Genomic DNA, 25185 nt, shown 5'->3' with positions numbered 1-25185 from the left:
CCAAGTTCAAGTGTTACTATTAGTATATACAGCCAGTAACACCTTGGAACCAGTTTACTGTGAGATTGACTTGCCCCATATATGCCCCATCAACTAATTCAAAATGCAGAACGTGCACGGTTACAAGCAGTACAATACTCATTCCACATTCATAACAAATCAGTCTTTATAATCCAGTTACAGGAATGCTTTATATGCCCTAAAGATAGAAATAGGTCCTATGCTTTGTATATGTTCTTAAGCTTAGCATTATTTTTTAGAGGCAACAACAGATTTACACTTGTTCAGTAGCTGCACAACTTTGCACATCACAATGACCTGGAAGTGGCTGGAAAAGGAGATATAATCCAGGGCAGGAGCGTAGGTTTATGCATGTTCTGCCGTCTCACGCAATGACCCAGAATGCAACCCCCGCACAAATTGGGGACTGCCTGTATTGAATATTTTGATTTTCAGTCCCAGAGCTGTTCTCAAAGCAACTGAACATGGGTACTGTCAATAAATGTGGACAGCAATGACCTCAATAATGAAAAATAACCAAAGCATTAAAAGTGATTATAATCAAGAATTTCAAGAAGCCTGAGAAAATGAAAAGGTCCTTTGAAAGCTATCAATGCCAGGCACGTCTCCCTGGAGAGAGTATTCCAAGACCAACACTACAAGCTGCAATGCCGAGTTCAACGAATAGACCAGAAACTTACTATGCTATTTGTTAGCAGATTAAACAAACTCTTAACTTGAAATCTAGTTCTTCACATATAGGTTCTCAGCCCACAAACTTTTAATTTCTTCATGAAGCCACCAGGAGTCTTTGCATATTCTTGGATATAAAATGAAAGGCTTCTTGGATGAACAGATTTGTCAAATTCTTCTGCTGTCTTTTATGGGTGGTCCAGAAGTTCCGCAGTCATGCAGTCCATCAAGTGAGAGCCAGTTTTCAGTTCAAATTATTTTATTATATTGTACATCCTTGAATACACGGTTAGCCTTTTGTTCTTTCACAAGATACAGAGCCTCAAGAATAAAACTGGATATAGGTCAATGATCTAATGTGGCTTATACCAACATTCTAAACATGTTTGACAGTGGTACATCTTATGCTAAATCTTTTAAAAATTTCATCCTAATTCTTCCTGTGATGTCTACACCACTGAAAAAATTTACTTACCTAGTCTTGCTTCAAGCATATTTTCCAGCTTTTCCGAATGTATTTTTTTCCCCTGGAGTCATTCACGCACCAAGTGATTTCCCCCTCCTTCTCTGAACTCTCTTTCAGCATGTATCTTTCCAATATATTTCAGGTGCTCTCAAAGTGGTGAAAACAATTTGCTGCCAAATTCATTTGTAAAACATTCATTTCTCAATTTATTAAAAAAAAGAGCAAAAAACAGACCAGTTTCTCTAACACAATTCAAATATGAAAAAACAGGCAAAGGTATAAAATGTATTTTGAGCTAAAATTCCACACCAATCTACTAAACTTTTTTATTTTTGTCTATTTAGCATTTCTACTATTAAACATGGTAACACTTCTGACAGTTCTTAGCATAGAGACTCCAACCCAATACTTACTATTTCAATTAGCAGCTGATTCATCTCTCCCTACTACTTTTCCTATATGTCTCTTTGTAGCCATTTTGCAGTAAGAAACTGGCCGATTGTTCTGAACTACGACTGTTCTCCGAAAAAGGTTGATGCCATTATCTAGTCAATATTTTGTTCCTTAAGTGTTCTGAAATACCTGGCAAGCAGACGAAAGCAACTCGAGAAAAAGCACACTACTTTAATTCCAAGGACGACACAGAAACAGATGGATATTTTAATACCAAGTGCGCCACGGGAACGTTAACCAAATACTATTCTTCTGAACCTTAAGAGCACACAGAGTCCTATAAAAGGTGTTGAAATTCACCTTGAAAAAACCAAGTCATCTTTAATGACATTTAATTAGGCAAGGAAAATATATAAACTCGGGTTTTTTACACAAAACAACAGGAAAAGACTTAAGTACATTCACCCATCTAAAAATAAGGCCCGAGAGGGGGGGTGAACCCCCTTAGAGAAAGGAGGCGATAATTGAGAGAAAGACGCCGCCGACGCCATTTTAAATCGCCGTCTTCTTCATGCAGCCGATTAGGAAAATGGCTTCTGGGCGAGGCAGCAAGCAGCGCGGCTTTGGAATGACGAGGACGCGCGCCCTGGTCCGAGGGAGAGCGGGAGGAAAGGGGGAGAAGGAGGGTCCCAGTCGTCAATCGGGAGAAGGGGGAAAGGGGAAAACAGCGCGCGCTCTCGCACCTCGCTCGACTGACGATCCCGTGAACGCCGCATCGAGGCTTCTATGTACACTGCGAACCGTCTGAGGAAAAAAACCCACAGAATTTCCCAATGCGCAGACGCAGCAATCTACCGCCCCGCCTCTCCCCCAACGGTTTAAAACGGTCACGCGGGCGGGGGGGGAGGGAAGGAGAGAAGAATGCGTCCGGAAACGGTGGGGGAAGGGAAGGGAAGCCGCTTTATTTCACTCTCTCACGCGGTGCCAACAGCGCCGTCGGGACACGCAACGCTCATCTGCTGTCGTTCTCTCTCGACTCCCCTCCCCTCTTTGTGTCGTGGTGCCAAGTCTTAATTGTCACGTGGGGCGCCTCCGCCCAATGGCGGGGAAGCAGCGGCGGCGGCTCGCTTCTCCGCCTTTCCCTCAGCGCAGTGTGTGAGGGAAGGCGAAGCCGTGTAGCGAGGGAAGAGGCGGAGGGCGGGAGACGTGGTGAAGGAACAAAGGACGGCGCCCGTCGGCGGGTTCTCTTCATAGGCATATTGCGATAAAGAGGAGAACGAACGAACGCACGCGGGCGGAGGTTGACGGCCGTTGGCGCGTCGGGAGCGAAAGGGGAACGAGCACGACAGAAGAAGCTCAGGAGCGAGCAGAAGGGGGGGGCAGAAGAAGATAAATACGGGTGGGCCGGGGGGTGCCACTGAGGGCGCTCGTGCGCGCGCCTGTCAGTAGGCAAGCTTTTATAGCTTCGTTAGTGAAGAAAAGTGGTGGTCAGGGCGGTTGGGTCGCCTCAAGCTTGTTTTTCCCTCACGCCTGAAAATTGGCGGGAGGGGTGTGGGCGGGGCGTCGTCTTTATCAGCGTCATGGCGTTCAGCAATTACAGCAGCCTTCAGCGTGCTCAACTGACCTTCGAGTATCTGCACACCAACTCGTGAGTAGGAATGGAGGTTGTGGGGCTCGGTGTAGCTGTAGGCGTTCTCTTTTTCACTGCTTCTTGCACGTTGGCAGCAGCTGCTAATCCAGGAAAAAAAACCACGAAACGGTAATTGGATTCCCTGGAAAGGAACGAAAGCTGAGCATCGTCGCCGTTGGGAAGAAAGAAAAATACTGGGGAAAATTGAGCAAGGAAGGAACAGTGCGTGATATGACAGTAAAAACGGGGCATTCGGTGAAACTGAAGCACAGATGGAAAATATGTTTACCCACAACTTGCCTGTGGAATTTTTGCTGCTCAGAAGAGCAACAGACGGTTCAAACCACGCTTGAAAATGAACGTAGCAAAATTATGAAAAGGAAGAATGTTAGTAGCTGTTAGGAAAGATTGTATATTTGCATATTCTCTGCATTTTAATTTGTTGGAGACTTGTCCCTGGCATTATTCATGAATTCGAAGAAACCGGGAAGATTAATGCAATGTTGAAAGGTTTGATCTGCCACCTTGATTCAAAGTGGAGTCCATACATTTAACTATATAATATGCTTGTAGAAACATTTGTCTAGTTTTGGGGCATTTTTTCTTCATTTTGACAATTGTGCAGAAAGCTTGGCTTTTGATTTTCATGTTACAGATAGCCTTCTCAGTGATGATGAATACCTTTTAGTTAGAGAAGACAGTTATAGTGACAGATATTCAGGGAGGGAATGGTACTATAGTACCAGCCAATAGTCTTGATCTGTATATATGTCTCTCAGAAAATGGGCATAATTCAGCCTGCAGTATGATTTTGTCCAGTGCCTGTAACCCTGCTGGTTCTTAGAAATCCCACCAGGATTGGACTTCATTGAAGGAAGGCATGCAATAGGAAATTATTTGGTTTTTTCTTCACCACAGGGTTGTTTTTTGTTGGAACTGGAAGGTACAACACTACCTCTCCCCAAGTACAAGCTAGGTTCATCATAGTGTTGAGTCTGCAGCTTTTAAAATTCTTGATATCTATTCCATAATATAGGAATGGAAGAAGATACAGCTAGCCCTTGAGAGAAATCAGCAGCACATGGGCTGAAGAATGGCTGACATAATCATTCTCCCAGACTTTGCAGTGGCACTGTGGTCTAAACCACGGAGCCTCTTGGGCTTGCCGTTTGGAAGATTGGCGGTTCGAATCCCCATGATGGAGTGAGCTCCCGTTGCTCTGTCCCAGCTCCTGCCAATCTAGCAGTTCGAAAGCACACCAGTGCAAGTAGATAAATAGGTACCACTGTGGCGGAAAGGCAAACGGCGTTTCTGTGCACTCTGTCTTCTGTCCCAGTGTTCTGTTGCACCAGAAGCAGATTATTCATGCAGGTCACATGACCCGGAAAGCTGTCTGTGGACAAATGCTGGCTCTCTTGGCCTGAAAGCGAGATGAGTGCTGCAACCCCATAGTCGCCTTTGACAGGACTTAAATGTCCAGGGTTCCTTTATTTTACCTACAGTCTTGAATCTTCAGCTTTTAAAATTCTTGCTACCTATTCCATAATATATGAATGGAAGAAGATACAACTAGCCCTTGAGAGAGATCAACAGTCCATCCAGGGCACATGGGCTGAAGAATGGCTGACGTCATCATTCTTCCAGACTTTGCAGCTACCAGAGAGTCACTAGCTGGACTTCTGTGATATCAGCACCAGAGTGAGAGAAAGCGCTGCCCCCTTGGCAGCTGTAGCAACAGATCTCTGGCGGTTCACTGGGTTTGCCACTTGGCCCAAAAGAGAGATCAGCAGTACAGCTTGGACACGTGTGCTTGTATAAAGGCTGACATGACATCTTAATCACCCCAGCCCTTTGTTGGGATCACTGCTACCAAGAGAGAGCCCAGGAGCATATGGCTAACTTTCCCCATCCCCAGCATTTAGTAGCACCATGTTGATGGAATTTCTCTAACTTTATTGATTCTTGTAAGACACTAAATTATTGTTGTTATTATTGAAAATGATTTTAAGCTGCTCTGGATACTTCATAGCCAGATGTGAGATAATAAACAAACTTAAATATGTACAACAGGTTCAGCTATTTTAAGCACAGTTAAGTGTTTCCCTAGCTAGTTTGGAGACTGAATTTGTCTTGAATTTCCATTTTTTATGATAAAATTTAGCAAAGTTATTGGTATTGGCTTAGTTTATATGATGTATATTATAATGGGACTGGGAACCTCTGCATATCAACACTACAGATTTTTAATAATCCAGATTATATTGTATTGTGTACAGACTAGGATTCAACATGTACTTTGATGTGCTGGCAGACAATGAGTAGTTTGGTAAAATAGGTGACTTGAACCAACAAAATAATCCAAAGCACAGATGCTCCATCTATGAAAGCAACACTGTTTTGGAATGAAATTACAAGATTTTCAATTTATAAGAAATCAGATAATAGCAATATCTATTGTTGTATTGTGATAAAGTGACATATCAAATGGCACCTTAAGCCTAGGTTACGGTTGCCACAACAGAATGTCTAGTCACATTTTTTTACATGCTTTCTTAACAATTTAATCACACATTCTACCAATTGGAAGACATTACAAAGGATAGAAATTTTGCTTTGTATTCAACAAAGGAATGAATCTGGTAGGCAAAATCACAATATTTATTTTAATTTCACACTGCAACACCAGCCAGCTGGCTCGTGCAGCATGCAGCCAGATGGTAAAGATGTCAGTCACCATACCTGTGACAAGACTTCTCAAATGGTCGCAAGTAGACCATTCCCAGTCAAAATGTACCTGCTGAACGGGGAATTTTGAACACTGCTTAGAATTATACAATTGTAGAGTTGGAATCTCAAGTAGATCATACAGGACAGATGGTTATCCAACCTCTGATTAAAAACCTCCAGTGAAGGAGAGTTCACAACCTCCCAAGGGATTCTGTTCCACTGTCAAGCAGTTCTTACTGTTAAAAAGTTCTTCCTGATGTTTAGTTTGAATCTTCTTTCTTGTAACTTGAATCCACCGGTTTGGGTCCTACCCTCCAGAGTAGGAGAAAACAGGCTTGCTCCATCTTCCATGTGACAGTGCTTTACATATTTGAAGATGACTACTGTATCTCCTCTTAGCCACCTCTTTCTTTACTAGGTTAAACATACACAATTCCCTCATCCATTCCTCATAAGGCTTGGTTTCCAGTCCCTTGATCATCTTAGTTGCCATCCTTTGCAATATCGTTAAATGATGGTGCACAGAGCTGGATACAGTACTCCAGGTTTAGTCCGACCAAGACAGAACAGAGCAATACTATTGCATCCCTTGATTGGGACACTATACTTCTGTTGATGCATCACACTGTTGACTCATGTTAAGCTTGTGGTCTACTAAGATCCCTGAATCCTTTTCATGTGTACTGGCAAGACAGGTAAAAAGGTAAAGGACCCCTGACAGCTAAGAACAGTCGTGAACGACTCTGGGGTTGTGGCGCTCATCTCACTTTACTGGCCGAGGGAGCCGACGTTTGTCCGCAGACAGTTTTTCCAGGTCATGTGGTAAGCATGACTAAGCCGCTTCTGGTGAAACTTTGACGTGCTTTCGAACTGCTAGGTTGGCAGGAGCAGGGACTGAGCAACTCCCCGTTGTTGGGATTCGAACTTCTGATCGGCAAGCCCTAGGCTCAGTGGTTTAGACCACAGTGCCACCCGCGTCCCAAGACAGGTATCTCCCATCTTATATTGGCTATCCCTCCTAGTCTGCTGTCATCTGCAAGTTTGCTTAGCATCTCCTTAATAGCTTCATCTAAGATGTTAAAAAGATGTTGAACATGAACAGGTCCAGGACAGAACCATGCGGCAGCCTACTTAACACTTTTTTCCAGGATGATGAGGAAGCGTTGGTGAGTACTCTGAATTCAGTCAGTCAACCAGCTGCAAATCCACCCAACAGTTACCTTGTCCAGTCCACATTTTACCAGCTTCTCTGCAAGAATATCATGGGTGACTTCGTCAAAAGCCCTACTTAAATCAAGATTCACTTCATCCACAGCATCCCCTGATGTAACATCAAAAGCATGTAACATTATCAAAAAGAAATGAGATTTGTCTGGCAAGACTTTGTTTTTGAGAAACCTATGCTGACTTTAGTAATTACAACATCCTTTTATAAGTGCTCACAGTAGCTGTTGAACTACCTCTTCTAGGATCTTTCCTGGTACCAAACTCAAGCTTACCCATTGGTCTTCTCCCCTCCCCCCCTTTGAAGATGGGAACTGAGAAATAATCCTCAGTAACACTGATAGGGAGAAATTGCCCAGAGTGTGATCCAGCAGGGAGGAAACCTAGCTGAGAACAAGTAGTAACGATCTATCTGAGATAATGACCTATCTGAGAGGCTTTCTGAGATAATGATAATTTAGGTCCATGTGCTTGTTTCTTTATTGTATATTCAGGTTTGCATTGTGCAAAACTCTGGGTAGGGGCATCTGCATTTGCGCGTTGCTGAGTTACTGGGATAGATGACACCTTGATGCAAGTAGGGATGAGAAAGCACAACTTCCCAACAGGCAGATGGAACCGTATGTTCTTGTGGAAAGCTAACCCTGTCTCTTCAGTGGTGTGGGTGGATGTCATTCATAATTGAATTCATCTGTACTGTTTCTCAAAGAGGTTTAATGTGCCTGTTGCTTGCTCATGATCTTTGTTTATATCTGCTTTTAATTACTTTGATGTAAGCAAGTGTGCCTATTTGAGTCCTACAAGGACATAGTTTCTCAGAGAAAAGAGATCTTATTAGTTAGACACTAAGTTCTGGATTTTAACCTGGAGACCGTAAAAACAAACCTCACTTCATTGATGTAATATTTAAGGCTTGTTTTCACATATGATTTTGTTATTTTTAAAACAAAATAGTAAAAGTACTGGTCCTTCTGTTGCCAAAATGTTGCAGTCTGTGCACAATAACAGTACAGTGCCACAGTTGCTTGTCGAACTTAATCAGTTCTGGCAGTTTGTTCGACTCCCAAAACTGTTCGAAAACCAAGGCATAGCTTCCAATTGGCTGCAGGAGCTTCCTGCACTCAATTGGAAGTGGCGTCGGACTTTCGGCTTCTGAAAAATGTTTGCAAACCGGAAGACTCCTGGGTTTGTGGCATTTGGGAGCCAATTTGTTCGGGAGCCAAGCCATTTGAGTACCTAGGTACCACTGTATTAGTAGAAGCTAAAGGAGAGGGTGGGGGACTTTAAGGGGCAGAGAACAGCCAAATGAGGACTTCATGTTTCGTCTCAACAGAATGATTGCTGTCTTGAAGAGGAAAATTACAAAATATGGAAGAAGAAGGAATAGAGCCAAGTGTATTGGAAGATGGCATGGCTGAGTTAACACCTTGAATATGAGTATAAAGCACTGGCATCATTGGTTGCAGGTCCAACTGATGTGGATATTAATGCCTGTAGTATGTGTACTGTTGAACCTTCATGTTGTAGTTTGTCTTTCACTTGAAATAGTGTTACTCGACCAAGGCACATCTGGATAATTTTACCTTACATTTGCTGATGGGGAGAAAAGAATTGGAGAATTCCCATGCCAACACCATAATTTTGTGCATAGGCAAACATGTTCAGACCTGCCAAGATACTGAATTTTTCCTAAGAACTAAATTGCTTTCAGGACTCAAGAATTCTTGCTCTATAATACTTCAGAAATAAAAATATTGTGGCAACTTTGAAGACAATGTATTGGAATTACTGCACGTGTTTGGATGGCCTAGATGAGAAGAAATGTCAAGAAAATAATGTTTTTGCTTGTTTATCATGTGATATGAAACTAATATTTCAGCTGTCGAAAACTTCACAATTGCCTTTGTATTTAAATCCTGTAAGGTGAGGCCGAAAAGTCATAGAGTAAACCCACTGAAAAAATTATTTCAGAGGGTTTACTGTGAATTTGACTTTGATATTGCTCTTTATTCTCTACTTATGAAGCATATTTGTGAATAATGATGCAGTATACTGAAGTTAATATGGTTTAGTCCCAAACAGGTCAATGGAACCATTGTTTCAATTATTCTGACAAATATCTCAAAGCCAATAACTTCAAAACTTTCGTGCAACAAAAGATGCTCAGATGGACACTTAAAGATGGTACAATCCTGGGAATCAACCTAGTGCACCCAGCATGGAGCAAATGTGCCAATGTCGATAGTTCCAATACAGATTCAACATTCTTTTTTAAAACGTTCTGGATTAGCAGCAGCTGCCAGCATGCATCACTGTGGAGAGCATCACTAGATATATGGAGCACCAAAAAGTTGTGGAATTCCCATTTATTGAAAGCTGATCTATGAAATTGGAAGAGCTGCTTTCATGAAAAAAGCCTGTAATGTTGCATATGTTAAGAACTTGTATCAGTAATGCCTGACGACAAATTATCCATTACAAGCTGTGAAACTCCAGTTAACAATTCCCTCTTTTTGGGGTGTTGAAACTATTGTTGCCTAACTGATACTCAAGTTTTAATTTGCTATATTGGTAATAGGGTTGCAATGCTCCAAGCAGACTGTGGCCTTGAACACAGTATATAAAATTTGTTTGGTTCTTATGGGCTGATTATTTTCTGATCTTTGCTTTGGTTAAGAATCTCTCATTACTAGTAAGAAGACTTTTAACTGTTCAGTTTGAAAAAATAATCTTGCAGAAATGGACAATATGTATAATAGTTTCCAAAGTAACCACTTGCTCTCTTTGACCTTGCAGAACCACACATGAATTCTTATTTGGGGCTCTTGCTGAGCTCGTAGATAATGCCAGGTATGTAGTCATAATCATAACTGCAAGAGGTTCTTGTTACATTGTTTAACCATTTAACCTAATTGAGGCAAATGATGTGAATGTATTGGGCTTGCTAGGAAGATGGATGCTATTCAATTGTGATTTTATTCAGCTTTGTGCAATAGGTTTTCTACTTTGTCAGTACTATTTTTACTTTACATTAGTTCTTTTAAACTGGAAAAAATGTGTCTGAAACTAGGAAGATAAGAACATAAGAATCACAGTTGTAGAATTGGAAATGATCCCCAGAGTCATCAAGTCCAACCCCCACAATCACAGCTAAAGAAGCTCTGACAGATGGCCATCCAACCTATGTTTAAAAATCGCCAATGAAGGAGAGTCCACCATCTTCCAAGGTAGTCCATTCCACTGTTGATCAGCTCTCATCGACAGAAAGTTCTTCCTAATGTTTAGTCCGAATCTTTCTTTGAATTCGTTGGTTGAGGTCCTACCCTCTGGAGCAACAGAAAACAAGCTTACTCCATCTTCCATGTGACAGCCCTTCAGATATTTGAAGATGGGTATCAGTCTTCTTTTTGTCATGCTAAATATGCCCAACTCCCTTAACCATTCAAAGTAGAGCCCTACTAGATCAGACCAAAGGGCATCTAGCCCAGCGTCGTGTACTCACAGTGTTCCACCAGAGGACTATGGAAAGCTTGCTGCCACAACCATGTCTGGGCAAGGAATCTGTCCTATAAATATACAATAGACTGGAGAAAGGTTTGATAAAATCTAGTTCAGTTTCTCTGTTTTATAGGAACAGCTGCTAAACAGAATGTACTCTCATGGAGCTGAAAAGACATAATAATAGAAAGCTACTTTTAAAAAAATCTGGAAAGGATACTACATCCATAGAGGGCACTTTAAACAATTTTTAGTAAGATATTAACCATTTAAGGTGCAGTCCTATATCCATTAGGGGCGCAGGTGGCTCTGTGGGTTAAACCACAGAGCCTAGGGCTTGCCAAACAGAAGGTTGGCGATTTGAATAGTCTGGACCTAACGGTCAGGGGTCCCTTTACCTTTAGCTATATCCATTGACCTGGGAATATGTCCCATTGACCTCACCAGGGCTTGCTTTTGCATAATAAATTGTAATAATAATAATAATAGATATGGGTAGGATTGTGCTGTTACATTGTGAAACTTCATATAAAAAGCATGCTAGCAGAATTACTGACAGAAATAGCTTGATATTTCTCAGTTTGATTCTAGTATATGATTAATACTGTGCTCTATGCACAGAACTCTTAAATGATCTTGCAGTTGTCTGTGCCTGTGTATGAGATCTGCCATTTTCATGGCAGGGCTGTTCATATGATCCAGTCCTTGTGAAAAAAGATGGGACACCAATTTTATTTTTCCTTTTTGTGCTGTATAGTGATCTAATGGTAATGTGTTTGATGAACTATACACCTACTTTTAAAACAATACTGCATAGTATTAGTGGTGCTCATAGGGTAGAAATACATGAGAGCCTCCTTGAAGAGTATTGACATTTCAACCATCTAAAGATTTTTATCCATGCTCTCAGTTGTTTCTGGAATTAGCACGCTTTTCTGCTACAATTGCATCATTTTCACTCCACATGTTGAACGTTGATTTTAATGTCTGCTGTTTTATAGAGATGCTGATGCCACAAGAATAGATATATTTTCTGGTAAGTTTTCTCTTTTCTACAATTGCCATCTTTGCTTATAAGCCTAGAGTATGACTGTGGGAAGGAGAAATAATAGATTTGTTATGTTGGTAGCTACATGAAGTGTTTATGTGCTGATATATCTTGGCCAAAAAAGAAAGGCATAATGGAAGAATTGTTTTATTCTTTAATAGTTCCTGATGTAAATATGTTCCTGATGTAAATATGCTGTTATTTGTCATGATAATAGGAAATAATTTGCTAGCAGTTTGACAACAAAATTAAGTAGCTCAGTTCTTTCTTTTAAGCTGAATTACCGTGCATTTATTTTAGGGTGTTGATACTGGTTCAAAGGGGAATAGCTGCAAGTTTGAAATACACTTTCTGGTAATGTAACAGTTCAGATCTGACTGTTGTCCAGGGTGCAGTATGCATGAGTAAAGTAAGAGAAAAGATAAGCAGATAATATTTTTAAAATGGACCATGTTTTGAAAAGGCAAAGCACAAGATAATACTCACTCTTTTGTACTATTAAAATTGTCACTATGAAATGGCAGGGTTCCATGTTTGGGATCAAAGAATTTTATGATTTGCAGTTTTATTTTAGAGCGTTGTTAAAAGGCTTTTCCTGCTCTACAATTTTTGGATGCAGAATTGAGATAATTTTTTTATCCTGTTCAACTAGTACTTGTTTTGCCATAAAAAAGATCTGTGCCCTGTTCTCATGTTACTCTTCCAGCATGGGAACAGCATCCATGTTATCTCAGGATATGGTCTGAATACACCTAGCCGAAGTTATGCAGGTCTAGGTGTGGTCAGTGCCTGCATGGGTGACCACCTGGGACCCACATGTACACTTCTCTGTATTCAATTGCTAGCTTTGGGACATAAGTATCACATGGATCTGGCAACTGAGATGTCCACACCAGCATTGCAATACAGTACATATTAGTTGGGCTTAAGAGTCCTTATGGCTTGTGACCATCCTATTTAATTTTATTGAATATATGGACTTCTTTTTTTATATATTAGCATCTTAGATACCGTATTTTTCGCTCTATAACACACACCCGACCATAACACGCATGTAGTTTTTAGAGGAGGAAAATCCGTAGGCATGCCACCCGTAGGCATTCCCTCCATAACACGCACAGACATTTCCCCTTACTTTTTAGGAGGAAAAAAGTGAGTGTTATGGTGCAAAAAATACGGTAGGTTATATCCAACTAACTTACTCAGCGTAAACTCACTGAAAGTAATGGGCCTAAGATAGTCATATCCATTAATTTCAGTGAGCCTACTATAAGTATGCTTAACATTGGGTGGAACACACAACTTCCTGTGTTTCATCACCAATCCAATCCAATTTTATATTTTCTTGGTTCTTCAAGTTTGGCACTTACTGAACTCCACACTTCCACTTGCCTTGATAAGTATTCCATCACCAGTTAGGGAAAATTTGGAGAGGAGCTTTTTTCTCCATCTTGGACCTGGGGAAGGAGTAGGAATGGTTCTCCAGTTGTACTCTTGGAGTTGGAAGGTGATTTTGCCCTTGCTTGAAGATGCAGCTTGAGGTCAAGGATAAGCAGACGGGCAGAGCCCCAGGAACCATAGTTTTTGGCTCGGCTACCAAGGCTAGCCAAAAATGATGTACCTTTGACATTGAATTTTTTTCTCTTTTTGTAGTACATCAAGAGAGCTTGAGAGGTGGCTTCATGCTGTGTTTTTTGGATGATGGAGCAGGAATGGATTCAAGTAAGTGAAAAGAGATTGGAGAAAAACTGGAAATGTGAACCTTGAAGATACTATTTTACAACTGGAACTATGATGATTAGGAAAAATTCATTCTACATTAACATACGCTAGTGGTCAAAATTGTGGAAACCTTTTGGAAGAAGTGTATTTCCAATATTTGATGGCTCATAACACCACCTTTTTTGAAGTAATACCATAAAATTATATATCGCGGAAAGATAATTTAATGAAGAATGTAATAAAACAAGGTTTGTTCAGTTATCTGTCCTATCAAAAGTTATAGCCAAATAACCAGAAAAAGGAAGCACAACTTGCTTAGGTTGATATGTAGTAGCTTTCCTTCATTTGAATGTAGCCAATGAGCATGAGTGTTTAGAGAGCCAATCAGGTGTCATCTGGTTTTGCAATGATCCAATCAGGTTGCAGTAGTATTTGGCTATTGATGTTATGTGATTGCTATCAAGTTGGTTGGGTTTTTTGTGTTCTTTCATTTAGAGCTTGTAAAACCTAATAAAATTAAAGAAATGGCGTAAAGAGATGACTGGTGACCCAGAAAGCGATATAAAATAGTACTATTAAGTGAACAAGGCTACCGTTATGAAGAAATTAGAAGAAAAATTGATGGAAACTTAACCCAAGGTGGCATTTCTGAATTTTTGAAGAGGTATAAGGAGACTCAATCACTGCAAAATCAGACTGGTAAAGGCAGGAAAAGGTGCACAACAGCAAGTGATGATAGAAGAATTGAGAGACTGTGCCTACATGACAGAAGAAAATCATCTGGATGTGTACAAGATGACATGGCTAAATGTAATGTGAAGTTGAGTGCAAGGACTGTTCGGCGCAGACTGTAGGAATATGTTCTAAATGCTAGAATTCCAAGGAAAAAAGCCATTGTTATCTCTTAAACAAAGGTTGAAAAGATTAAACTGGGCTAAAACCCATGTTAACTGGAAGTCACTTAACAATGTTACTCAGATTGGATCAAGTTTAGTTATGATTTATGTTTGTTTGTTTAAAATTTTAGAAAATCAATAAAAAAATTTTTGGGGAAAACCAAACCCATGTTAACTGGATAGTAGAACAACGGGGCTGTGTTATTAGGAATGATGAGACCAAAATCTCCTTGGTAGTGATGGCATGAAATACATGAGGAGAAGCATTGGAGAAGATTTACATCCTATTTGCATTACACCTGCCATGAAACACCCAGTTAGTGTTATGATCTGGGGTTGTATGACAGCAAAAGGTGTGGGCAAAATTTGCATCATTAATGAGAATGTAAATGCTCTAAAATACATAGCCCATACCTTAACCCAACTGAAAATCTATGGAGCTGACTAAAGAAACTTGTTAGTCAGAAACAACCCAGCAATAAAACCCAATTAATAGAGGCAATAATTCAATCTTGGTTTCACATTATTACAGCTGCAGAACTAAAAAAACTTAGTTCATGAGAAGGCATTGTAAGGTCATAGTTAAAGCTAACGGTTACCCAACTAAGTATTAATTGACATGGTGAGAATTTTTGTGTATCTCATTTTTTCTATGTGTTTCATGTTTAGAACTGCTGTTGTAATATATGATCCTTCATAAAAGTTATTGCATTATGGTCTTCATTAAATTATTTTTCCATTGATATATAATTTTATGGTATTACTCCAAAAAAGTGGTGTTATGAGCCACCAGACCTCGGAAATACACTTTCCCCAAAAGGTTTCCACAATTTTGGCCATTAGTATAGTTAGAGGGATGTGGGTTTAAGTTCATGCAAAGTAGCCTTCAAGTGAGAATGTTTTGCTTTTTGTTCTGAACAACTATCGACAAAACAGTAAAAGCAGTACAATAAAACATCATTTCCCAGAAGCACGAGAACAAAAGTTCTGAATTCCGCTGTTTAATTAGGCAATCAGATACTGCTTCCAGATGATCTTGAAGATGACGGAGATTCTTCAGAAGAAATTACTCTTGAGACAGAGACACAGGAACTGAGCAGCTAGTACAGTGCCTTTCTCCTCTGTTGTTGTTTTTGCAGTTGGATTCAAAACTATGCTTACTTGATCTCTTGAGAGACATTCAAATATTAGAAGATCCCCACAGATCTTGTAGAATTCTGATTACTGAGTACTTGAACTTCCAGAGTTCAGAGGACTGAGAACACTAGCTGTTGTGTCCTTCATCATGGTATTTTTATCAAATCCAGAAGAAAATCCAATTGCTGTTGGATTACCTGGCGAATTCTGGTCTACTTAAATATATCACCTGTCAAACCAAGCAAAGTATGTTGCAATCAGAGTTGCAAAATTTGCTGCAGCCACAGAAAATACAGTGGTACCTCGCAAGACGAAATTAATTCGTTCTGCGAGTTTTTTTGTCTTGCGAAGCACGGACTTTGGAAAAGCTTCAAAAATCACCAGTCTTCAAAAACCTCAAAAAAGGCTACCACACCACGTGCTATGAGTTGCTCCTCGAAGTCAAGTCGCAACTGCACCCCCTGAATGCACGGTTTTAAGAAAAAGGAAACAAACTTGCAAGGCAAAGGAAACAAACTTGCAAGACGTTTTCGTCTTGCGAAGCAAGCCCATAGGGAAATTCGTCTTGCGAAGCAACTCAAAAAACGAAAAACTCTTTCGTCTTGCGAGTTTTTCATGTTATGAGGCATTCGTCTTGCGAGGTGCCACTGTAATAAAAAAGTAACAGCTATACGCTGTTAGCTAGCAAAGTATACATTTGCTCACCCACACATCAGCTGGGTTTATGTACACTGCTTCCATTTTTATTTTTGATCATGAAATAAGTAGAGTACAGCATTATGTCCAGATGTATGAGAATTATTTCACTGCTGATTGCAGGATGGCCTAGCTTCTTATGACCTAGTTATGTAACTTCCAGGCATTTGTCTGGATCCTGCGCATCAAATTGGAGAAAAATTAATACCCAAGAAAGGTCCTCAGTGGCTTCAGGTTGGTGGAGAAGACAAGGTTACTTGACAACTAATTTTGCTAACTACACCAGTGTAGAACTTGGCCTGGAATCTGTATCAGCAGGAGCAGAGAGGCCTCCCAGCTGTCATCTTCGAGAATGGGTACTGTGAGCCTCAAACTATACACTCTGACAGATCGTTAAAACTGAGGTTAACATTGAAAATTACATTTGCAGCACTTCAGACTCCTTTTCTGGTTGGCATGCTCCTTTTCTGTTCAGTTGACATATTAAAACCTGCTATTCTCTGGTCCAGCCATTTCATCCGTGATAATGATGTCTTCACTATTGCCAGGTCTATACCATTATATATACTCCTGCAGTCAATGCACTCATGCTATCAGAATACTACCGTGCCAAGTTGGCTCCTGCAAACTCTTCGAATCTAGCATTGCCAATTGAGAGCAAAATACATCTTTAAGAACAGCAAAGTGTTTGTGCAGTAGAAGGACTATAACATCTGAAGAGTGTGACCTAGGTCATGAGACTATTTAAACTTCCCATCTTCCTAGCATGTTTTCAAAGTGATCATGGAGAAAATAGCAAAACTACAACAGTATTAAAAATTATCTTTTGAAAATGTTTAAAATATAATAGATTACTAAACAATAAATCAGTCGAAAAAGTTGCTCTATCCCAACACAAACTCCACTTAACAGCAATAAGTTTTATATTCTGATAGCAGTCTTCAAACAGTGAAAATGGTGGAATCCGTCTGCTACATTAAGTGACCTGATGGTGTCTCTTTCTTCTGTGTCACTGCTGAAAGAGCATAATATGAGCCTGCTGTATGATGCTAATAGCTCATTAGTCCTGCATCCTGTTCTCACAGTGGCCAGCCAGGTGCCGGTAGGAAACCCTCAAGCAGGATATGTGTGGCTACCTTTGAAAGTGACTCTGAAACTACAATTAATCCAGAATGCGGCTGCCAGACTGGTAACTAGGAGTGGCTACTGGGACCATTTGACACCGGTTTAAAAGACCTACATTGGCTCACAGTTTGGTTCTGAGCACAATTTGATGCATTTGTGATGACGTGAATGAATAAATGAATGAATATTTATTTGCATCAGCCATAGCAATAAAACAACAATACGATTTACAAAGAAGAGAAATAAAAAGTCAATTATATAAAATGCATTTTAGGGTTTTGAATCAATAGTCAAGTAGTAGATCTTATTCTGATTGCCCCAGCTAAAAACCTTGCTTGCCTTTGCTGTCACCTGCTCATCTTGATCTGCCAAGAGAAAGGACACTGCGGCAGTGGTTGGGCAACCTGGAATGGACAAGAAAAGTGGTGACCTTTAAACCCCTAAATTGCTTTGGCCCTGTATACCTGAAGGAGCATCTCCACCCCCGTCATTCAGCCCAGACACTGAGGTCCAGTTCTGAGGACCTTCTGGCAGTTCCCTCATTGCAAGAAGTGAACTTACAAGGAACCAGGCAGAGGGCCTTCTTGGTAATGGTACCCACCCTTCGGAATGCCCTCCTGTCAGATGTCAAAGAATTAACCAATTATAAGCCTCCTGTAAACATCTGAAGGCAGTTCTGTATTGGGAAGCATTTAATATTTAATGTACTGTGTTTCTTATATTCTTCTGGAAGCTGCCCAGAGTGGCTGGGGCTTCCCAGTCAGATGGGCAGGGTACAAGTAATAAATAATTATTACTATTATTATGAATGCAGCAGCACTCTTCCCACCTGCAATTCCTAGCAACTGATATTCAGAGGTGCAGTGTGTTTGGCAGTGGAGTTAGAACATGGCTAGTAGTTGTTGATAGCCTCCTCTGTGAATTTTTCTAATCCTCTTTTAAAGCCATCCAGGTTGATGGTTATCACTGCCATCTGTAGGAGTGATTTCCATAGTTTGTTTATGTACTTCTGTATTTTGTACCTTAGCTAGAAAAAAATGAGTTGAATGACTTGCAATTTTGTATTTGTATAAAATATTATGTTCATTTTTCACATGGTCTAGTCCTTCCCCTGCCCACCCCCTAATATTGTCTCTTCTCCAGTCTTCAGAGAGTAGCTGGAAGTGGGGAGGCAGCAAAAGGTCCTCCTTTCGTTACACTCTGCAGTTTTAATCTGAAAACGTGGGCACAGTACTGCACCCAGAGCTCAGAAATTGCTTATGCTAATGTTGTAAATTACGCCCAGAACTATGGGAGTTTCAAACTGGATCTTTCCCGGTGGCTTTGTGCAGATACTAAAGTGCAGTGGAGAGAGCTTTGAGCTTTGCAGCATCACATGTCAGCTTCCCTATGGCTGACCATGGCTCTCCAGTGGTCAAACTCTAGAGCAGGGGTAGGCAACCTAAGGCCCAGGGGCCAGATGCGGCCCAATCATCTTCTCAATCTGGCCCGCGGATGGTCCGGGAATCAGTGTGTTTTTACATGAGTAGAATGTGTGCTTTTGTTTAAAATGCATCTCTGGGTTATTTGTGGGGCATAGGAATTCATTTTTTTCTTCAAAATATAGTCCGGCCCACCACATGGTCTGAGGGACGGTGGACTGGACCGGCCCACGGCTGAAAAAGGTTGCTGACCCCTGCTCCTGAGTATAATAAACTGAAAGAATGAAACTTTCTGACCAAATGTTTGAAATGGTTGAGGAGCTACAGTGGTGTAATCCACTGTATCGAAAGCTTTTAAAAGATGAGAAAGAAGCATTATCCTTTTTCTCCAGTTTGATATGATTAATTAGACTACTATTCCTATCTCTGTTCCAAACATAGACCTACACATCTGTGAAGGAAGTAGTTCTAAAACCTTACAAACTCCATGTAATTACACCTTCAACCACATGGAGAAAACATTTACCCTAATACCCGTCAACCGTCAGACTGGAGCAGACCTTCAGTATGGGCACATTTCTGCCCCAGAGTTCAAGGTCTTGTAGGAATATCTCCAGGACAACCTGGAAAGGAGGTTTATGAGCCACATATCTCCCCAGCCAGTCCATCTATATTCCCTAACTTATTCCCTAACTTTTTGCAGATGAGTCCCAATAGTTTACTAAATTGACCTGGCATGAACCCTGGAGGTGGATAAATGGAAGACCATGTCTCACACCCTCTGCAACCATTTCAAGTAGTTTACCTATGCATTGTTTCTGAAACTTTCTAGCACTTTTCCAGCAATGTGATTAGACTTCCTTGACTAGCTCGTGATGACAAATGTAGATGACATATTGAGTTTCTGTGAGTAACCTGAGCAATATAGACAACATGTCTGCTTAGTCTTAGAGCGACTATGTGAACACAAGCTTTCCCAGGGACCTTCAAATGGTTTAATGGAAAATGATGTTCCTCCATGGATACACAAAGATCCCAGCAGTGCTTGGGGCTTTGCCAACTTCTTCTGCAGACTTGTTTATACCACCTCCCATCTGGTTTCACCTTTCACTGGGCTTCTGAGAAAGACCCTGTTGCAGGTGTGAAATATGCATTCAAAAGGCTGAAGGCTATCTGCATCTCTGACCCCATTCTGCTTCACCCTCACCCAAGTCAGCCATTATAATAACAGCAGGTGCATCCAGTAAGGTTGAGGGGGCCATTTTGTCCCAGTGCCAGAACCTCATATTTACATGCAGCATTTTATTTGCAGCAACAGGCCCCTACTGAAGAAAATGATGACTTCTAGGATTGGGAGCTACTGGCCATCAAGGCGGGATCTGCCATCAAGGCGGGATCTGATAACAGAAACGTATCATACATTTGGATCATAAAACGTACAAAACCTCATCAGTTGTTATTTGTTACACTTGGTAGTTGCAAACCAATATTACGGGAAGAATGGCAAGGTTGATTTTTTTTTTTTTTATCTTGAAAAGATGGGCTCTGTTCCTGTGAATAGATTCTACTATCCTTAATTCTTACCCCTCCATGGAACTATCAATGTGGACTTCCCTCCCAGGCTCAGAGAGCCCTGCCAACTGATGCATATGCCATTTAGCATCTGATTGGTGTAGCAGCCGATGTTGACTGACCTCATGTCCATATAAGGGCTACTACCTGTTCCACCACCAGAGATACTACTTTCATGAGTGTCCACTTAAGCTTGAGACCCTCCATGGCTACCATCTTGCTCCTGCTGGGGTACTGCATTCCTGAGAAGCTCCTGACTTCTGGTGCCTATCCATATGAAAGGATGTAAAACGCTGTCTAGTTCTGTGATGTTGTTACCTGGAACAAGACCCCACACCAGAGACCCCAGGGTTTACCCTTTGGAGACTATGAGTCAACAACTCTTTGGCCTTCATTGTTAAACTCCTATCTGCATGAGGAAATGCTAGTGATCTTAATTGTGATTGATAATGCACCTCGAAATGGGGCATTTCATTCCAAACTGGGGCCTACTGTCTTGTCCCCACCGACACACTGTAAACCAGGCATTCCACTTCTGTGAGCTTACGGATAAATGTACTCTCAGGCCACTGGTTTCCGTTCATCTCTTTGTTTCTGGAAGGCATTAATGGAGCTGCTGGGAATAATGTGGGTATGTCTGTCCATGGCATATCACCCATAAATCAATCAGCAAACTGGTAAACCAATATCTTTGCTGCTCCCTCAGCTGTCATCAGGATGAATGGGTCTTCTTTTGTCATGCACAGAATTCACCTGTAACTACACCACTCATGTATATACCAGATATCGTTTTATACCAGTTATGGATACCACCCCAGGGACCTTCCAACAATCCCCACTTTATCCTTGGTCCATGCTGCTGGAGTTGAACTCGTACATCTGTACAAGGTTCAGCAGCTGATCCAGCAACTGGACTTAATAATTTCTTGTAATACAGGCAGCAACTGTTTTAGGCGTGTCTGATATGTGTGCCACTGCACACGTGCATTGTACTGCATCCGTGACACAAAATGTCACAAAAAGAGGTTGGGCACAGTCTTTTCAGGCTTTTTCAGTGGTGTTTCAAATAAATGTGATTTCACATAAATGGGTGGTTCCTTGGAACGTAAACTCCCACGTAAATTGGAAGTTGCCTATACTGAATTTCAGAAAGGCTGGATGTTTTTGCACATTTCCATCACATGTGGAGATACTTACCAGGTATGGGGCAGCCTCTCTAGCAATATGGTATGGCACTGGGATAGAGCATTGCCAGATTCCTAGGGGTTAGATACCACCTATATATGAGTTTTAGGGTTAATTCTCTATTGCTTGCTGAAATACTTATTTTTATTTTTTTGCCCAAAGTCTATTCCATTGACCTGGGTCAGGTTCATAACCGAAATCACATTCCCTTGGATGTTTAATAGGGTCAAGTAAACCCACTGATGCCCCGACTAGAATTTTACAGATTGTGAATGTTATACCTGGGCCTTGTCCTGTGTATATTTCAAATGAGGTTAGTGGTCTTGTGACAGTCTTTCTGTTAATAGGGTTAGCCATAAAACTGGATTTGGTGAATTAGCAGCCAAGGGATTTGTACATTTCCTAGTTTAGTCATTATTTCTTGGTCTGATAGTGGTGTATTTCTGTTGTAAGCATGACTTAACTGATGTAGTAAGGCTGCAATACATCCAGAATTTTATCCGGGATTCGTCTTGTGGCAGTCCGAGCGGAATTTTCGCAAAGCATCTGAAATTCCTTCCTAAAGACGTCTCAGAATTTGCCTCCTTTCATTCTAAATTATATACCTCAAAATTCACAAGCAAAGAAAGATATCTACAATATCTTAGTAAATTTACCTATACCATCACTAACTCCTGATGAGGAAACTTTTTAAGATAGCTCTATCTCACTGGAAGAAATTAACAATGTTTTTAGAAAACTGAAACTACATAAAGCTCCAGGACCAGATGGCTGCTCTCATTGGTGAAAGCTTATATCTCACCCCTGAAGGCACCTCGTGGAGGGTGACAGGCACCCTCCTTGTTGAACTAAAAGTTGTTGACTTTCTTTTTCCAGAAGGCTTTTTAAGGTAGTGTTTAGATTTATGTTTGGTTTTATGATTATTTTTATTTTTCTGTAAGGCTATGCTTTATATATGCCACTTTAAAATGCTAACAACCAAGCTGTACATAAGTGCTGCTTAAATGAATGAATAAATAATCCCATACAAAGTAGACCCATTGAAATTATTGGACCTAAATTGGTCATGTCCATTAATTTCAGTGGGTCTGTTCCATGTAGGATTAGCATTGGCTGCAACCTGTATGTTATTATGACATGGAAGTAAAGAAAATTAGGGAGACACATATTTTAAGTAACAACCCCCCTGTTTCTGTTGTTTTTAGATGATGCTGCAAGTGTGATTCAGTTTGGTAAATCTGCTAAACGGTCACCAGAATCTACTCAGATCGGACAGTATGGGAATGGCTTGAAATCGTAGGTATTTGAAACCTCCTGAAACCTTTTGGTTTGGCTAAGGAGGTATAAGAAGCAAGAAAGATAGAGTTTTGCTTTTCAAATCATTCAGAATTTTTGCATTGACTTGGCTTGCTTCCCTAGCACTACTTATGTCCTTTGTGTATGTCCTTTAACCTTATTTCAGGAATCAAGTTTAAGTTGCAGGCCAACAGCATTCCATGTTTTTATTCTCTCAAGGCAATTTTGTATAAGACAGGGCACCCCCCCCCCCCGAATACCCTTAGCACTTTATAGGTAATAATTAAACTAACATCCTATGAAACACTGGGTGATCCCACCCAGCAGTTGCTGCATGTTAAGTGGAGACAATATAGGAATGTGTGGGCATATTTCCCGATTCCCCCAGAGTGTGTGGGCAGAGTAGCCATTGCACAGCACTACCTTAAAGAGCAACTCATACAAAAAGCAATCTTCTGGTCTGGCTAAGAAGAATTTGGTTGTCTTCTGTATCAGATAGTCCTTGCAGATTTTCATGAACAAGCATGTGTCTACTCCCAGTTGGCTGTCTGTAGCTACAAACATTGGAACAGAAATTACTTGAATATAGCCCGAAATCCTGATTTCATATGAAAACTATTGTTGCATGCTACCCCAATCTCAGAGCGGTGCAAGATTCCAGGGGTTCCAGGCGCTTAACCCAGGGTATATGTTTTCGTTTGGTAATGAAGCACAGTGGAAACTGAGATGTCTTTATGATATATGGTTTGTTCACACACATATACAACCTCAGCTTAATGGAGGGGCTCACTGTATTGACACCCCAAAAAGTGTCTTCTTTCTCCCATAGCTGCAGCCTTGGATTCAAGCAGAAATCGGCCATGGCACACACTATTTCCTATCTGCAGCTTTCCCCCTCTGGGTTACACCACAGCAAACTCAGACCTCAAACGTTGTCCTTCTAGCTATCTAAGAGCTGGAGGAGGGTCCCCTCCCATTTGGCACAGAGCCCCCTCTCTTTTGCTCTCTTAATGGCCCATCACCCAGGTGATTGCCTCAACACAGGGAGCTGGCTTATATTCTAACATTTGGGGGGGTTACAGCTGGCTGGCACCCACAAACTCATAACAATATATTTCAGCCAAGTATGCCAGGAGTTAGTTGGCAGTTACACTCAGGTATGTTGCTCATGAATCAAGCAATAGAGATTGAGCAAAAATCAGCTGAGTAATGGCTCCCTTGAGGCAACTGACGCCTGGCAGTAGAGACATTAATAAAGACAGAAATCACAACAACCAGTCTCTGGTGAACAAACATGTTGCAGACAGAATTATTCCAATTATCTTGCTCATGTCTTTGTGTGATATGAGTGATTAATGAGATGAGATCTACTGCTAAATCCTTTGGAGTGTCTTATGAAACCATTTCATCACCGTCATCATTATTGTTTACTGATAATTTGTATTGCAGATAAGAGTTAAGCAGCAACTGTTGGTGAGGTTTCTGCAGAGTCTTCTATGCCATGCTGTCCGAAAGCAAAAGAAAGTGCACAGTATGAGTTCTTGAAACAACAACTTCATCCAAGGAGGATTTAATGCCTTTGTGGACTGAACCCTAAATCCAAATGAACTCTGCCCTTTCCCAAACTTAGAATCAATAGAATCTTAAGAGTTGGAAGGGACCCAAGGGTCATCTAGTCCAACCCTCTGCGATCTCAGCTAAAGCATCCATGACAGCCATTCAACCTTCTGGCAAGCCATCTTCAAATTTTATTTTATCTATTAAATTTGTATACTGTTCTTCATCCAAAGATCTCAGCCTCCATGGGGAGAGCATTCCACAAAGCGGAGTTGCTGAAGAAAAGGCGTATTCTCGTGTTGCAGATTTCTCATGAAGGACACACACAAAGAAAGGCCTGAGCTGATAATTGCAGGGTCTGATTCAGGTCATATGGGGAGGAGCAGTCCTTAAGGTATTGCAGCTCTGAGCAGTTTAAGGCTTTATAGTTCAAAGCCAGCTCTTTGAATTGGGCCCAGAAACTAATCGGCAGCTAGGCCAGGATTGGTGTAATACGCTTATATTATCTTGCCCTGGTGAGCAACCTGGCTGCTGAATTCTGCACCAACTGAAATTTATGTAGCATGTGCAGAGGCAGCCCAATGCATAAGTTGCATAATCTAACCTAGTGGTTACCAGAGCATAGACAACAGAAGTTAGGCTATCCCTGTCCAGGTAGGAGTGCAGCTGGGCCATCAGCTAAAGTTTATGGAAGGCACTCTGTGCCACTGAAGCCACCTGAGCCTCAAGCAACAGCAAAGGATCCAGAAATACCCACAACGTACGTACCTGCTCCTTCAGAGGGAGTGTGACACCATCAAGAGCAGGCAACCTCTCATCCATCTGATCTAGGGAACCACCCACTAACAGTCTTACCTGGATTGAGCTTCAGTTTGCCGGCTCTCATCTAGTTCATTACC

General features: G+C 41.1%; 1 protein-coding gene across 1 annotated transcript in view; it reads left to right on the top strand.

Annotated features, from left to right (window-relative positions):
* MORC2 (MORC family CW-type zinc finger 2) overlaps positions 1–25185 on the top strand; it is a 50417-nt gene that overhangs the window by 2333 nt on the left and 22899 nt on the right. The window contains exons 2-6 of the mRNA XM_081842190.1: positions 263–3200; positions 9930–9983; positions 11633–11667; positions 13333–13401; positions 22639–22729. Coding sequence (XP_081698316.1) covers positions 3133–3200; positions 9930–9983; positions 11633–11667; positions 13333–13401; positions 22639–22729 — 317 coding nt within the window. The 5' untranslated portion in view covers positions 263–3132. The remainder of the gene's footprint in view (positions 1–262; positions 3201–9929; positions 9984–11632; positions 11668–13332; positions 13402–22638; positions 22730–25185) is intronic.

Source organism: Podarcis erhardii, assembly GCF_964252035.2.
Source record: "Podarcis erhardii genome assembly, chromosome: 15".
NCBI classification, from domain to species: Eukaryota; Metazoa; Chordata; class Lepidosauria; order Squamata; family Lacertidae; genus Podarcis; species Podarcis erhardii.
The sequence above is the reverse complement of the archived record's forward strand: the minus strand, read 5'-3'. Positions and strand labels throughout refer to the sequence as shown.